This window comes from Nipponia nippon, unplaced genomic scaffold (assembly GCF_047370975.1).
Source record: "Nipponia nippon isolate SJK-2023a ecotype South Korea unplaced genomic scaffold, ASM4737097v1 scaffold_9, whole genome shotgun sequence".
NCBI classification, from domain to species: Eukaryota; Metazoa; Chordata; class Aves; order Pelecaniformes; family Threskiornithidae; genus Nipponia; species Nipponia nippon.
Genome location: NW_028262413.1, coordinates 13903393 through 13918414, shown reverse-complemented (window position 1 = coordinate 13918414; position 15022 = coordinate 13903393). Strand labels below are relative to the sequence as shown.

General features: G+C 42.9%; 2 protein-coding genes across 13 annotated transcripts in view; one reads left to right on the top strand and one right to left on the bottom strand.

Moving 5' to 3' along the window:
* Positions 1-7940, top strand: part of SUMF1 (sulfatase modifying factor 1) — a 38000-nt gene extending 30060 nt beyond the window's left edge. For all 4 annotated transcript variants that reach the window (XM_087744228.1, XM_087744226.1, XM_087744227.1 and 1 more), the window contains 2 exons: positions 4276-4335; positions 7150-7940. In XM_087744228.1, the coding sequence (XP_087600354.1) occupies positions 4276-4335; positions 7150-7260 (171 nt within the window). In that variant the 3' untranslated portion in view covers positions 7261-7940. The remainder of the gene's footprint in view (positions 1-4275; positions 4336-7149) is intronic.
* Positions 7941-8083: 143 nt separating this feature from the next.
* On the bottom strand, positions 8084-14880 carry LOC104017008 (histone-lysine N-methyltransferase SETMAR). 9 transcript variants are annotated; one of them, XR_015701383.1, is made up of 5 exons: positions 14676-14880; positions 14054-14152; positions 12790-12959; positions 11002-11154; positions 8084-9204 (listed from the first exon to the last, which is right to left on the bottom strand). XR_015701383.1 is itself a non-coding variant. In XM_087744233.1 (4 exons), exons 1-4 carry the CDS (start codon positions 14760-14762, stop codon positions 9114-9116), a joined length of 447 nt encoding a protein of 148 aa, XP_087600359.1. In that variant the 5' UTR covers positions 14763-14781; the 3' UTR covers positions 8084-9113. The 9 variants fall into 9 exon arrangements, 5 of the variants coding, with proteins under 5 accessions (XP_087600359.1, XP_087600361.1, XP_087600358.1 ...); XR_015701381.1 differs by lacking the exon at positions 8084-9204 and adding an exon at positions 9212-10441; XR_015701382.1 differs by lacking the exon at positions 8084-9204 and adding an exon at positions 9212-10407.
* Between the last annotated feature and the right edge of the window lie 142 nt (positions 14881-15022).

Here is a 15022-nt window from a genome sequence, read left to right as displayed (position 1 = left end):
ATGTAAGGACTGCAAACCTTGTAAAACAAGAGAAAGTTTAAGCAAGTGATGTAGGTAGGAGAAAGACCACCCAAAGAAAAGGACTCTGGTCAGAAGGCAGAAGGGCATGTGTGGAACACTTGTGTACAGCGTCAGAAGCAGGGCGTTGCTGGCAAGGACATCTAGGTATTCACACCTTTCAAGGAATTGAAATCTCTTATTCCAGTTTGTTCATAGGGACCTGGCTTCTTCCGTTGCCAGCTCCGAACTGAGATAAAGGGTCTTTGTTTTGGGTAAGAGAGAGAGTTCACATTACAGGTAGACCAGGGAGCTGCAGCACCCTTGTACCGACCCAGACAAAATCATTCAACTTCATATGCTAAGAAAATAGAGTCCGGGTGGCTTCTTCCTGCAGGTGACATGTTTCAGGTTTCTTCAGTAAGGCTGGGGGGTTAGAGAAAGGAATACAAAAGTAAGGCATTAGGCAGTACAGGGGAAGGACGGCTGCTTGCCCTGAGCTTTACCACAGTGGCTGAGCTGTGAACTTACTGGGAGCTCCAGCAAAGGGCTCCTGTAGTACAGGGGTGCAAATATGGCTGACAGATCATCTGGGGGACTTTGAAGTCCTCAGTCTCTAGCGCAAAGCAGGGGGCTTGCACGGGATGCAAAAGCAAACCGTTAGAGAAAGGAAACGCAATGCTGGATGCCGACACCACGTTCTCCTTGGGTAGACAAACCTGTGAATGCAGAAGTACAAAACAATATAAATGGTGGTGGGGATGCTCATCAGTCTGGAATAAGAATGTCTTTTGCACTTAGTTCTGGTTGTTTTCAGATCAGTTCACATGGCTTTGCTGGGGACCTTGGTGATATGTGGTGCCTTTTATAGAGAAGCTGAGATACATATGACTGAAAGCATAATCACTGCTTGCTATGTTCAATGTTATGGTTCTCATTTTAATTCCGCAATAGCCCTCAAATGAGGAGAGTTTGTTAGCTGAATTTTTAACACTAGGAAGGTGAACTAAATTCACCTTTGAGGATCTGTGGCTCTTTTTTAGGCTTCCTTAATTTGAGTGCAGTCAGGAGCTGAGAAAGGTATCAATCTAATCGGTCCCTTGTATACAGCTACTTGCGCGTTTGCTTTTGTACATGTGTAAGTAGCTGGATGCAACTATAGGGAAATCTGGTGATCCCAACTTCCTTTTATCTTTTCCTTTGCTAAACTGCGGAGCAAGACAGGGAAATATCAGCAGCAAGGGAATTAAACAGAGCCCATAGACAGTTGTCAAACAGGCCGTGATTGTTTCTCCAACTAATGTCTCGTGATTTTCTGCTTTTCCAAGAACTTTGCCAGTTGTTTTACGATAAACTCTTTGCCCTCAGTGATTTTAAAGAATTATCTATCAAGCGGATAATGTTTTGTAATAGAACAGATTATTGGAGAATACTATACCAGATTTTTGCGGGTGATAAAGCGTTTCAGTGCTGTGATCCTGCTTCAGAGGCTGGGGGGTTCAATTTAACTCGGGTTTTTGTTACCAAATAACAATTTTAATGCTCCATTTTTGCCTGGCAGAAGATGTTTGTAATTAATAAAAAGAGCTTACGCAATTACCATTTGCATTGGTTCACATGCTGCTTCAGTATATGTTAGCCCTGTATAATTGCTGAAACATACACTAGTCTTATGGCTGGACAATAAACCTTCTAATCCTAAATTAGGATGCTCTTCTTAGTTGATAAAAGTTACTTTGGAACTAATAGCAAAGATTGCTGCTCTGTATTTGCATTAGTTTTCAATGGGAAATCCTGCTCAACAGCTCCATTGTTCTCTGTTTTGTCTTGTTCTCCTGTAGCTTTTTTTAGGTCAGTTTTCTTCTGGCTTCCCTTAAAATGAGATTAACAGGCTGTTTGAGTTGATTGTGCTTGTTAGTGGCTTATCTTAGAGTGGGGCTAAGTGCATCTACATGCAAGTTTTGTGAAGACGATTTCCAGAGACCTTGGAAATGGAGCAAGCCTGTCCCACAGAGGAGCGCCCTGGCTTGGAAACAAACGGACTGTGCCTGTGGGTGTGGTTTTCCTTGAGTATTTGTAGGGTATTAAATGCAGCAGTAGGCTTTTTTTTTTTTTTTCTTTTTTTGCCTGTCATATAAAATTTTGCAGTAAACGTGAAACTGCTGAAGTTTCAGTATGGTAAGCTTTCCATATGAAGACTCAAAGTAGTTGGTAGCTTCTGCAGTACTAGCATCAGCTTTCAGGGTTTTCTTACAATCCCCGTGATTTATATTCAGTGTTACAAATGCTTGTCTTGTGTTGATTCTTTGAGAACTTCACTTCTGGTAATGCAGGAGCTGGGTGGGAGACAACTATATCCCTTCATGCAGGGTAGGACAGCGTGGTGACCAGGTGTCAATCAGTGGACGCTGAGAAAAGCCGGAGAGGTGTCATTGCCTGTGAAATCCCCTCTTTAACAACCTACTTCTTAAAGAGAAATTATTCCTGGATTCAGGAGATATTACAGAAGTGAGATTTTTCTTTGGTGACTGCATTTATATTGGTCAAGGTGTTGTTCTTAAGGCTTTGCAGAAAGCACAGCACCCTTCAGATACTTCCAGAATAAATGGCTGGCTGCTGGATGGGAGGAGACAAAATAATTGGCAGGATTTCTTTTTTCAGCAGTTGTCTGTTTTTAACCTGTTATGGTACTCTTTTATGGTACCATTTTGTATCATCTACGTACTCTGTAGCAATGAATTCTTTTTTCCTAACTGCTAAAAACTGGCCTGATGACTTTCTTGTAACCGATATTTATTGATAAAGGTAATGGTCTTAGCAGAAAATGCAGGGATTTGGAGAACATCATGGCTCTCTTTTTCTTCCTGTATTCCACAAATTCTTCTGATAAGGTTTTGTCTAGAAATACAGACTTGATTTATACACCCTACCAGCCAGTGAAGAAACAACAGCTTGTACCTTGTGTTAAGTGAAAAAATTCTTTATTGGAGGCTTGTACATGTAAAAATTTTTGTTGCATGCTAGTGTAACATGTACAGAAATAGAAATACATGTAAATCTTACAACTTTGAGAGGATTCTTAGTGGCAGTACTAACTTCTAGGCTAGGCTTGCCAGTTAACGAATAAAACACAATTTATTTTGTTGATCTTGTTTGTCACTTCTATGAGACGGATATTCTTGTGGCTCCTTCCTAAAAGTAGTTTCTTAATGCATGCGGAGTGTAGAAATCATGTAAGAATATTTGGTAATGTGAAGTATAGCGGTAGTCTCTAAGCAGTAGTAGATGAGTGCGGTAGTAACTTTTGCAGCTAAAAGTAATGAAGTGGGAGAATTGCTCACCTGCGTAATAAATATGCATCAAAGCAAGTAAAGGAGTGTGTTATCAAGGCAGCCCAGCTTTCTCCTTGAACTATTAGGCCATCCTTTGGAGTTGGAATTGAAAAAGGAGAGTGAAATAACCTCGTTAAATCAATTCAAGGGCCAATTTCATAAGCACTTCAAATAAATCACATCCATTACACTGCAAACGTACACGCAATTCCAAAATTGTTGCTCATAAGTGCAGTGCTTTCTGCAGACCTCTTTAGCTGTCACGATCCCACATAATAACAGATTTAGTACATAGCGACTGGGAGATGATACAGAATGTCTTGCTGCGCAGTCACTAACTTGGGTTTCAGACTTGATTTTGGACTGGGAAGCGAATAAGCACCAAACCTTGGGCATTGCAGCCCCTCATCGCAACTGGCCACCGAACTGTGTAACTGTGTTTAGGAAAGTGGAAGTTCTCTGTGTTCCTGGAGGCTCATGGATTTGCACATGCTTGTTTTGTAGCAGTGGGACTGATAAGAATCACAGATTTCACTACATGTGTGAAAATTTCCTAATCTCTGTGTTTAGGAAAAGTCTGAAACTACAGAAATTCACTTATTTTCAAAGATCAGTACTCTCTCATGATTGCTGCTGTGCTTTTTGCAGCATATTATCAGGTGCTTTACAGAAAGGAAGCACAAGGCACTGGGCCAGTGGACAGCAACTCGAATGTTAAATATTTGCAGCAGCGGGGAGGGAGAACACTTTCTCTCACCTGTCTGCAAGTCTTTTACAACATAATTATTTCAAGCTTTCTGGTCAGACAGAGGCAGCTGAAATTTGTTTACTTTGAGTATTTATGGCTGCTCCTTATCCATCTCCCTATTCTTACAGCTTTTTACCTTTACCCTGTAATTGGCAATTGTTTTTCCTTGAATACTAACCAGTGTCCTCTCCCCCACAGAAAGGGCCCTCATCAGGAACGGATAGAGTGAAGAAGGGTGGATCCTATATGTGCCATAAGGTAATGGGGAGAGGCCTCTGGTATTTTTATATTGATCTTTCCTCTGGAAGTACCTGACTTGACAATGACCTGATCTTCTGACATTGTTGCCTGGCAGCCTGGGTGTTTGTTAAGGGGTTTAATGCAATTTAAGGAAGAGCAATACCTGAGGGCCTTAAGGAATTCTTTTTGGTTAGCTTGGAATTAAAACAAACAGCTGTACCCAGTGTGGTTTTTTTTTAGTTGTTGAAGTTAAAATTGATGTATGTCTCTAATACTATTTTCATTATAGTGCTTGAATGATGCTTGTAAGAGTAGAAAGTATGGGTGTGACTTTTTAATTTTAGAACGACTCTTGATCCAGAAAGGATATCAGGTCTTTGCAGAAAGATTGCAGGGAGATGAGTGTTTCAGCTTAGTTGATAGCAGACTTGAAATTCTTTCTGAAAAGTCTGGTTACCAGCACAATGCAATAGCTGTTCATGACACGGGTCATGTTTTAAACTCTCTTCACGCCGCACTGGAAAAAATGCTCATTGTAGATCTCCTTTTTCATTAAAGCTGTCCTGTTCTTTTTCCCCTTTCAAAGCCTGCAGCTGGCAAATCATTCTCACAATTAGATTAAATTTTCTACAGTGAGATCCCATTTTCTACACTGATTTCCTTCTTAGGTGAAATCAATGTCAGATGTTAATTAGCAGTTTTGATTAAATTAACACTAGAATAGACTCTTCTTCAGTGATGAATAATGTGACCCATTTTAAAGGCTTGTGAAGATTCTAGCCTGTCCTAGTCTTTTTTGTAGGTGATAAAACTAGGCTGTGTATCAAGACAAAAAAAAACACTGAATACTATTAGTACAAGGGCTCTTTATTAGGTGCCTAAAAATCTATTCAAACTTATCTGTTCTACTGCTGTTCTACCTCTCAAAGGTAGTTGACAAAGGCTAAAGTTTGCACCTTTTTACATGTACGCTTAGCAGCTGCTTTAATTTTCAGAATAGTTCAGCTTCTCAATCCTATTTTAGGTTTAGGGTAGACCTCTGCAGTGTGAGATGGGGGCGGCGTGCACCCCTCTTTGAGGGCAAGGGCTGCTCTCGGGCTCCCCGCTGCTGTGGAAGAGCTGGTGAAGATCACGTCTCCTCAGGTGGAGATAAACACCAGTGACCTGTGGCCTCTGTGGGGACGGCTGGTTCACAGGGCTGTTCTCCTCCTGGCAGAGCCCGTTTAAGTTGTCACCACCCTCGTGGTCACACAAATGGAACTGTTTAGTAGCTGTGCCCGAACTCCTGAAGGGATCTGGGTTTAAAGGAGAAAAGCTATCCTCTCCTCCCTGCTCTCCTCTGCCACCCATCCCCTCCAAAAATGGGTGTTTTCTTTTTAACCCAGCCATTCCAGAAGTCATTCCAGTACATGCAGCTGAACCAGCCTGAATGCAAATGGTTTTTTGTCAGAGGCCAGGAGCCTGTAGCGGGAGGATGGGAACAGAAAGCCTGAGCCAGGTCTTCTGAAGTAACGGCAAAATGGGGCAGAACTGGGATGGATTGTTCTGGAGTTGCTACATAAGTGCACCGTCTGCTACCCCAGCGCTTTATGAGTGAAAGTACCACTGTGGCTGTCCTTCCATGCTACGATGGATAACTGCTTCTGGGCGGCCTGACTTAATGTAGCAAACTGCTAAAACCGCTTAGTTCTGCGGTTTGGAAACCACCGTTCCTAATGTCAGATAACTGAGATCTGTAGCACTGTGAATAGCACAGGTTTTCCTTTTTTCAAGGCATGTAAGTATATTAACATGCACTGAGACATGGCCAAATCTGTAGAGCCAGGCATACAAAGCATGTTATAGACCAGCGTCTATACCCTGCTGTCAGACGACTTTGTCCTGTTTAGATTCATTTGGTTGTGTATAAGTTAACAGCCATTCTCAAAATAACTTGTACGAAGCACCCTGCAGCAGTCCTTCTCTGAATCTTTTAAGGTGACATTTTTGATCTAATTGCTCTGTCACAGAAATATCAAATCCTACAAGCTCAAGGCAAACAACACTGATGTTTCCCACTGACATGCATCGGTGGCATCAAATGGCTGTATCTGATGGGTGTAAGGACAAGTCCTGTGAAATCATCTTGTGCTCCTTTCTCACTTAAAGAAATGAAATGGCAGTGGTGGTTTCTCCTTTTGTTTTTCTGAGAGGCAGCTGCTGTGTGATTGCAGCCCATTCTGGAAGAGGACAGCGTTCAAAGTTGTCTACCAGGAATATATGAATTGCAATTGCATCATTTTATCAATGCCTTAATTTTAAATGTCAATGTTCTTATAGCCACCAGCCCAGATTATATCTTGATTACAAATATCCCTCAAATGCTAGCCGTAGGAATACCGGGAAGGAGCTTGCTTCCAGTTATTCCTTTCTTCTTGTTGCATCTCATTCAGTGAAATGTTTTTTGACAGGTGCCAGTACCCGTCCACTTCTACTTGTCCCTTAGAGTACTGATACACAGAGCAAGGCACTGAGATGCTTTCTTTTTGTCTGAGGAGAAGCAGAATGGTTATTTTTGCTTTTTCCAGGAGCAGGATATATTACTAGTTGACACTCGTTATCGGACGCTTTGCCATGCAAATGACCTTTCTTTTGTGTCAGCTGCAACTGGTCTCTGCACAGTGGGTTCTCCCTTATTTCTAACAGTGATTTTGATCTGTATCAGTTCATTGATCTTTCCAACAGCATTTGAAATGTTTTGCTATATTAACCTAACAAACCCTTCCCTAAGGAAACACAAGCTGTTATATCCTCTAAAGTTCTCTCTTCCCCCCCACCCCGCTTACTCTCCAGTCCTACTGCTACAGGTATCGCTGCGCGGCCCGCAGTCAAAACACTCCTGACAGCTCTGCTTCGAATCTGGGCTTCCGCTGCGCCGCAGACACCTTGCCGGAGCCACCGTGACCAAGTGGGCTGTCGCACGAGACGCGAAGGGCTGAACTTCACCCAGGGAAGAAGAGATGTGTGGAGTGCCACTTGCTGATGACACGGAATAGAAAAATCTAGTGCTTACACTTCCCGCTGGGGGAAAAAAATCCGACGCTACTCACCATTGCTTGAAGAACCTTCCTGTATTTATCTTTGGGGAAGCTGGCCTGGACTTTTATCCTGACCAAACTTTTTATCGGTGAATTTTGTTGGCTTTAGCGAGAGTATTCTAGAGTTAACTAGCAAAAACCGAGCAGAAACATGCCGATTGTGTTTTAGAAAGTTAATTAATAGCTCCTTTAGAAAAGATCTTTATTCAATTTTTATTTATGTATAGTTTGAATTTCTACACTCAAATCCAATAAACAAGGACTTCATAAACTTCTAGACAGCTTTAAAAGAAAATTGAAGGGATTAAGAAGAGGTGAGGACTGGAAGACAGACAGCTATAGACATGGGCGGTTAGTGCAGCCCTTGTATTACATTCCTGTTGCAGTGAAAATCTGGTCCAGAAATGTGGTTTGTTTGTTTTTTTTTCCATTGAGATACTTGCTCCTCTTTACAAAGTGCCTTCTGCAATGAGGGATGATAATCCTCAGGGTGGTGATGATTAGAAATGATGTATGTATTTGAATAAAATTTCAAGCATTTCTTTATGCTGAAGACTTTTATTGGTGGAAAAACACTGGCAATTTCTTTTTAATTTCTCTCGGACATGGTATAAGGTTTGTTTTGGGGACTTGCAAATTGCAAACTGGCATCGTTAGAAACTGAACCTAACAAATTATTTCACTTGAAGACAAGACCATTAAAGTGAAAAGATGGCAGATGTAACTGTTACTAGCCCTAAGGCCTAATAAGGTAGCTTTTGAAACTGTTCTGTTTTAAAAAAAAAAAAAAAAAATCCCACTTAAAAGGAGAGGAATTTTAGCAAGGAGGAAGGGAAATGGGAATAATGTGAAAGGCCTGAAAAACATTCAAATCCCAAAATGAGGTAGCTCTCAAAGTGTTTTGCACTGTCACTCACTCTAGGACATGGTATCTCATCATGTTTCTGTGCCAGGTAATTGCTTGCTCGAAGTGGAGACTGAACAAGAAATCACCTCTGCAGTAAGCTCCGCACCAGAACGTGTCGCCACCAGCTGTGCTGCTGCCCTCTACCAGGCCTCTTAACCGCCTCTGTGTAAAACAGACTGAACTTGGCCGCCTTGTCAGCTGCTTTGAGACCAAACAGTCAGTGGTGGATTAACAAAAATGTTTGCATTGACGCCAGTCCTTCCCAGCATTGTCTTTACTGTAGTAAGTCAGGTCTGGGTTTGATACAACCTGGGGTTGATACAAATCCATTGCTCGCCAGCTCCTTCTCTGCTGAGTGTTTCATGTTGAAAGGAAGACATTGGAGAAGGTCTGAGGAGCCCTTCAACAAACACCAGCCTCCAGTGGGGGGTAAAGGTAATTCTAGCAAGCAGAAAAAAATGATCTCAAAATACACCACTATGACTTGGCACTCGCATAAGCATGATAAAAGCCGTGGTAAATATTTGTGCGGTAAAGACTGCCTTAGCAGCATTAAATGTTTAATTAAAATCTATGCATTAAAACCATCTGTTTTACCAAAAGCAATAGGGAAAGAGCCTTTCTATCTTTATTTCTGTCCGTCTGCCACAGGAAGGAATGTACTTTATAAAAGATTTTGCCTAGCACTGTTTTTGGGTTTTATTCTGGAAAAAATCTGTGATTACAAATACACACACAATTCCATATATTGGAAAATCCTTATAACTTTATTTAAATACACAGCTTGATGATGCCACGCTGTCAGGTATATGTCAGTCAACACTCATTGTGCTGTGGGTGGCACGTGGAGGAAAGTCGTCCTGGTCTTCTGCGGAGATGGTGGAATGTGTCCCATTCATGCTGCTTTTGTTTGGATAATGGTTACTGTATTTTATTACAAGATATTTCATTAAATGTCCTTGAATTAATCTGATCAGATTTCAATGGGAAAGTAACCCTCCAAGGTTGTATGAGTATTGACTATTGAAATACCGATAATCATTACTGCAATTTGAGACTAGAAAGGAGGGAGGATTGCACAGAGCTCAGAGTCTTTTGAGGGGTTTGGTTGGCCTCGTTGTGAAAGAGCCGGCTGAACTGCAGTGGCAGAGTGGGACTCGGAAGCTGAAAGGAACCCGAAGGAAAAAGCGAACAGAAATGCAGCAGGTAGAAACAAGGGTCTATTTTCTTTAGTCCCTTGTAAGAGGATTTTTTTTCTTTTTAGTAGGATTTTGCTCCACACCCCCAGGCAGCTGTAGCGCTAAGGTATAGTGGAGTATAAAGCACCTGCTATATGGAAAAAGGCCGCTAACAATTGCCACGATGGTTTAGAAGTCAATGACAACCTATTATTTCATGTTCCTGCAAGGCCTTTAATGGGGCTGGCTGTTTTCAGCAGTACAACGCTCCCTTGTTGCTCCGTGCTGTGGAGGTTTGTTCTGGCCAGGTAATTGATATGCAGTTCACTTGCTAGAAGCAGCATCGGCTGGCTGGGACTGAAAGGGTAGGATTGCAGAGACAGAAGGCTCGGCTGTGTTCTCTGGTCTAAGGCTGGTGATGCAAGGGCTAGATACTGCTAGCGGTGTTTGGGGGGGTTGTGTTTTGGGGCTGGTTTTTTTGAATCTACACTTCCTTAACTACTCAAAATCACGCCAAGTACGTATTCATAACAGGAAGCTAGCAAACAGTGCCGTCATCTTGAAAACCCATCTAATCTTGAGGAATGGGAATACAGATGGTATAAAACTAGTCCTGAAACTTTTTCCAGGAGGGAAGGAGGAAGTAGATTGGATCATCCACTCCCAGCCCTCCAGTCCTGCAGGCTGAGAGTGGCTGGCGCAATGCCCTTTGGGGGAAGAAAACCAGATAATAAGCCTCTAAATAGGACGAGACCTCGCAACCCAAGCTGTACTCAGGTATCTGCTGCAGTGTGCATTCCGAGTTGCAGGATCTGGAGAACTTCTCTGCTGTAGAAGCAGGCACCCTTAGTCAGGCAAGGAGTAAAGTTAATGGCCACTCAGCTTGCAAATTACTTTTGACAAGCAGCTGAAATCCTTTGGAAGCTTTCTGTATTGACAGAAGTGACACTTAATGATTAACCCTAAGAAAAATCACATGGTGATCTTTATCTTAAACTAAAACCACAGCCGTATGTAAATCTCAACAGAGGTTCTTCATGATGAAGCATGAAGGTATACATTAAACGGGGAGAAGCTAACACTGACGTTTATCTAGGAAGTATAGGTAAACACAAAGTAAGATTTTGTTTAGCAAATAGCAAAATAAGAGCAGCAAAATGTCCTTTATCCCTTGTCAGTATCAGGTTAATATTTCAGGTCTAAATAAAAGCTGTCTTTTTTTTAATAAAAAAAAAGTTGCTGATGGCCTGCAGAACAGCAGATCCCCCCCAGATACGCTGCCTCGTGTGTGTGTGTTTTGTCAAAGGTTATGAATACACTTAAAGATCCAACTGTGCAGAGCAAATAACCCAGGGGCCTGTGCCACTGATGGAGCACTGTGGCATGACTGTAAAAAGCAGCATTGTAGTTTATCTGTCTTGTATATCAAAGTTGGGGGAATTTCAAAACAAGTCTGTTTGAAGCTTCCTTAATTTGATCATTCTAGAACGGAAGTGAAGTAACGTGCAGTTGCGGAACGTACCCCATCTGATAAGCTCTCTCGTGTATCCCTGGTGTAAGGAGACGGTCAGTAAAGCAGCGTGTGCTTGTTAGATCTGGGCAAGAATGATGAAAAGAGGCAATGACCTTCTCCCTCTGCTGGGAAAGGAGAGGCCTTGCTTAATACTGTTTAGCTCTGTAGGAATAGTGAAAACAAACCAGTTAGTAGCTGAAAGGAATGCTCACGTATCTGCCAGCTGTTCAACAACATTAAAACACAAATTTGTTGTTGTTCAGACGTACTTTTCTATTTCCTACTTTAATCCATTTCAGAAGTCGAAATATTGTACTGCTTTAGACTGCAGAGTCTGAATTTGCTTCTTGCGCATGTAATAATAGCGCTGGAAAGTAACATGGACGTGCTGCTTGCTATTACTGCAGAAATCTTATTAGATGAGCCTTGAGATAGATAGGATTTAAAAAGATGGGATGATTGCACTTCTCAGAGCCTGCAGAACTGTGCCATTTACACAGAAGCTAAATGGTAATGAAACTGAACTAGTCACTCGAACCAGATTTTGGCATGCAGCTAGATGTGCCTGGAGATGGAAAATGGCGGGGGAGGGACGCGGGACAAAGCATTCAGGCTCATCTTTCTGGGCAAGTTTTTTACATCAATAATAATCAGTTATTTATGTTTCGTGGAACAAAAAACAATTATAGCAAGTAATTAAAAAAATAAATTATTTTAATGGGATTTAAGAAACCTAATGCCCTTCTTGCAAATGTCAACATTCCTTCGTCTCATTCTCTCGTGTAATTTTCAGTGACATTTCTTGTTGTTATCACATGTCCTTTCTGTGTACCAATGTTCAAGTTCATTCTTTCTGAAAGGTACGGATTGAGAGGTGCTTTATCATACAGCAAGCTGTCAGAACAAATCAAGAAAAAAAACCACCAGGCCTGGCTTAGTAACTGATTTCAGAACATCCTGAAGCTCCAGTGCTCCGTCATTATCATACCATCCACCTTGAAAACAGTCTCTAGGATTGTTGCAGAAGTTATTCTCAAAATCTTGTCTTCTAGCTGTTACTCAAAACCACATGCACTTCCTTGGTGGAATACACAATTAGCGTTCTATTTAACTGCAACCTAACTCCTAGAGAAAATTGTATTTGTTAGGTGTGCTTAGGGACTGAAAAGCTCTGGAGAGCTCCCTGAACAAGTGTCTGGTGTGGAAAAGAGGGAGCTGTCCCAAGGTAAGAAGGAAGCACATGTGCGGGAACCACAGTAGCAAGGTTTTCTCAATCTGTTATCTTCCTCTAAAGATTTTTGTTCTCCATTAGTTACTGGTAAATTATGGAATCTTCCAGAATAATCATATGAAAGTTCCTCTCCAGCAGAAATATCAGTAGCTGCAAAAAGTGCCAGTTTAGGCACCATTGAGTCAACTCGAACTGGCACCATAAATAAATTTGGTTCACAAGAATGATTCAGGAATCTGCCTATGTTACCAATGTATGTAGGGTCCACAAATGTCTCCATTATCTGCCCGCTATGGAGATGCTCCCTCACTGCTATAATATAGTTTGAATCCTTTGATGTCTGGGCCTGAATTCTTCTGCGTGCCTCATTAAAGCCTAAAACTTCACCAGCATATTCACAAACAAATCTTCCTTTAGCTATGAATTCCAGAGTGCGAAGACCCCACCCTTTCTTCTCAGTCTTGAATACCTCAAGCCTGAATTGCAAACCCCTCTGAACAACCCTGTTCTGACAGGATTCACCACACTGGCACATGGCATTGCATTCAAAAACAGGCCTGGCATACTTCTCCTCTTTGTCTGTAGGCCTGAGGCACAAATTGCTGTAATTTTCACCACGGCAAAGACACGAGCACACGTGAACCACACAGGAGCGGGTAAGACAAGAACATCCTGGAAAGGTGACTTCAGTGGGGTCAATGTCTCCGTCTGCTCCAGCCACGTTGTCTGGGCTATACTGCGAAGAGAACAGCAGTCAAATCCTTGTCACGTTCAACACTTCTTTCCATAGAGGCTATCAAATTTTTAAGTCTGTGTCTGGCAATGACTGATCTCTGAATGTGGGGAACTGAAATGACGAGCACTTCTTTTTCCTGTAAAATTCTTCTAACTTTGCTAAAATGTTTTAAAGAACGCAAATCAGATATTCCGTATAGACCAAAAAAGTCAATAGCCAGAAAAAAAAAAAAAATTAGCAGGAAAAACATGTCCGCTAATTGGATCTAGTTTACTAGAGAAGATTTTTATTTATAGAAATAGCAAAGTATCTTTAAAGTAATTTTCCCCCCTTCAAAATGCTCAATAAGCTATTTATAAGGTTAGTTGATAGCTATTTTAAGTTACAGAATTTCAAATGCCCATTTTGTTACCTTCAATATATCTCTTCAAAATGTACTCAGACCTGCTCATTCTAATTCCATTACAAAGTGGTGATGGTGTTGCACTAGCACACCTCTACATATTTAGAAAAAAAGCTCAGTTAACTACTCTATCATCGGGGTAAAACGTGAGAGGGTATTTGCTTCACCCTAAATTCTGTCTATGGGAACAGATGTGGTTCCGTTCAAACAACCCAAGTTGAAAATCAGGTTGTCAAAATTACACTAATGCCCCCAGCAGGTGAATGATTATAGCATTATGAACTGTTGCAAAATAAAAGCTGATAGAAACTTTGCTGGATTTGAAAATCAAAATATAAAACCAGCTACATGTATATTTATACTTTCTTCTCAGCATTCAGCTTGCAAAGCTTTATTTAGAAACCTGGAGTACGTGCTATTACTAAATATTACATTTCACAGTAGCTTAAGTCTGGTAGCTTCTGGGTGTTGGGCAACAGGCCAGTTCATTCATAAGTTTCTTTTTTCATAAACATCAGCCCAGTCATTTGGCTTTACTCAAAAACAAGTTTAATAGTCCCTTATCTGTTCCCTTCTTCTGCCATTCGCCATGTACAAGCATTCCTATTTCTGTAAAATATTAGCACACCACGCAATTTAGCAAGATTAGGGTCTATTTGGATTACGTCTTTATTTTTTTCCCCAGGCTTACTACAAGTTTCTTCATTCTGTTTTCTGAAGACTCTCTGATATGGCTGAAGCAAACTCCTAGGCAAGAAGGTCTACTTCCAGGAAATGCGTTTGGAACTTCCTACAAGTAACACAGAAGACAGCAGAAACTGGGCTATGCCTGAGAAAGTATGAAAAAAGCTTCAAGTACCGACCTGTATTTCTAGATTACACCTTTTCTGCTAAACCACTTCAGACGGTTGTGCAGCGGGAAGCGTCTGCAAGCCTGTCAGATTTTTACTCCCAGCCTACTTTCAGCCTACGGTCAGCGCTAACGCGCCGTAGCACGAGAGCTTTATTCCTCCTAAAAAGTAACGTCTTAACTGCGCGATTAAAATCTGCAGAATGCCACATACCGGGAAAAAAGCGTTTATATATGTAAGCGAAAGGGGCGGCGAAGAAAGAGCACGTAACGAGGCCAGTACCGAGGGGCTGGTGGCGGAGGCGCAGCCAGCCCCCCACCCCTCCCGCGGAGCGCTACGCGGGAGGGCAGGGGCTGGCGGCGGCCGGGGCAGGCTGGCAGGGGCCCTGAGGCGCCCCCGGCCGCGCTGGCTGCTTCGCCCTCCCGTCCCGGGCGCGGTGCCCGCCCCGGCCCGCGCCCCTACCTGAAAGGCCGGCGGGGCCTCCCCGGGCGGCCACAGCGCCACGGCCACCGGCTCCAGCCCGCCGCTCAGATCCGCCCCGGCCGCCATCGTCCCGTCCCCGCCCCCTGGCCCTCTGGGGATTGGCTATCTGGGCCGGAGCCTCCCTCTGGTTGGGCAGAGGGAGTGACGCATGCGTGCGGGCGCGCAGGTGCCGTGGTCGCTTAGAGCGGCGGCGCGGGAGCGGGAGCTGGCGGTGGCCGGGCGCTGGCGGCGAGCCGCCATCTTGTGGCGCGCCTTCCCTCAGCGAGGCCGGACTGGTGGCGGGCCGCCCGCTGCGGGGGTGCCGCCGTGCGCCCGCGGGAGGAGGC

Bases quoted from the DNA above. Each gene is read 5' to 3' on its own strand.
- LOC104017008 (XM_087744230.1), bottom strand. From the start codon at position 14,762: ATGGCGGCCGGGGCGGATCTGAGCGGCGGGCTGGAGCCGGTGGCCGTG. The intron at 14,153-14,675 runs GTAGGGGCGCGG...TGTTACTTGTAG, and splicing joins AGGCCCCGCCGGCCTTTCAG to GAAGTTCCAAACGCATTTCC. The intron at 12,960-14,053 runs GTAAGCCTGGGG...TTCTCTTCGCAG, and splicing joins ACAGAATGAAGAAACTTGTA to TATAGCCCAGACAACGTGGC.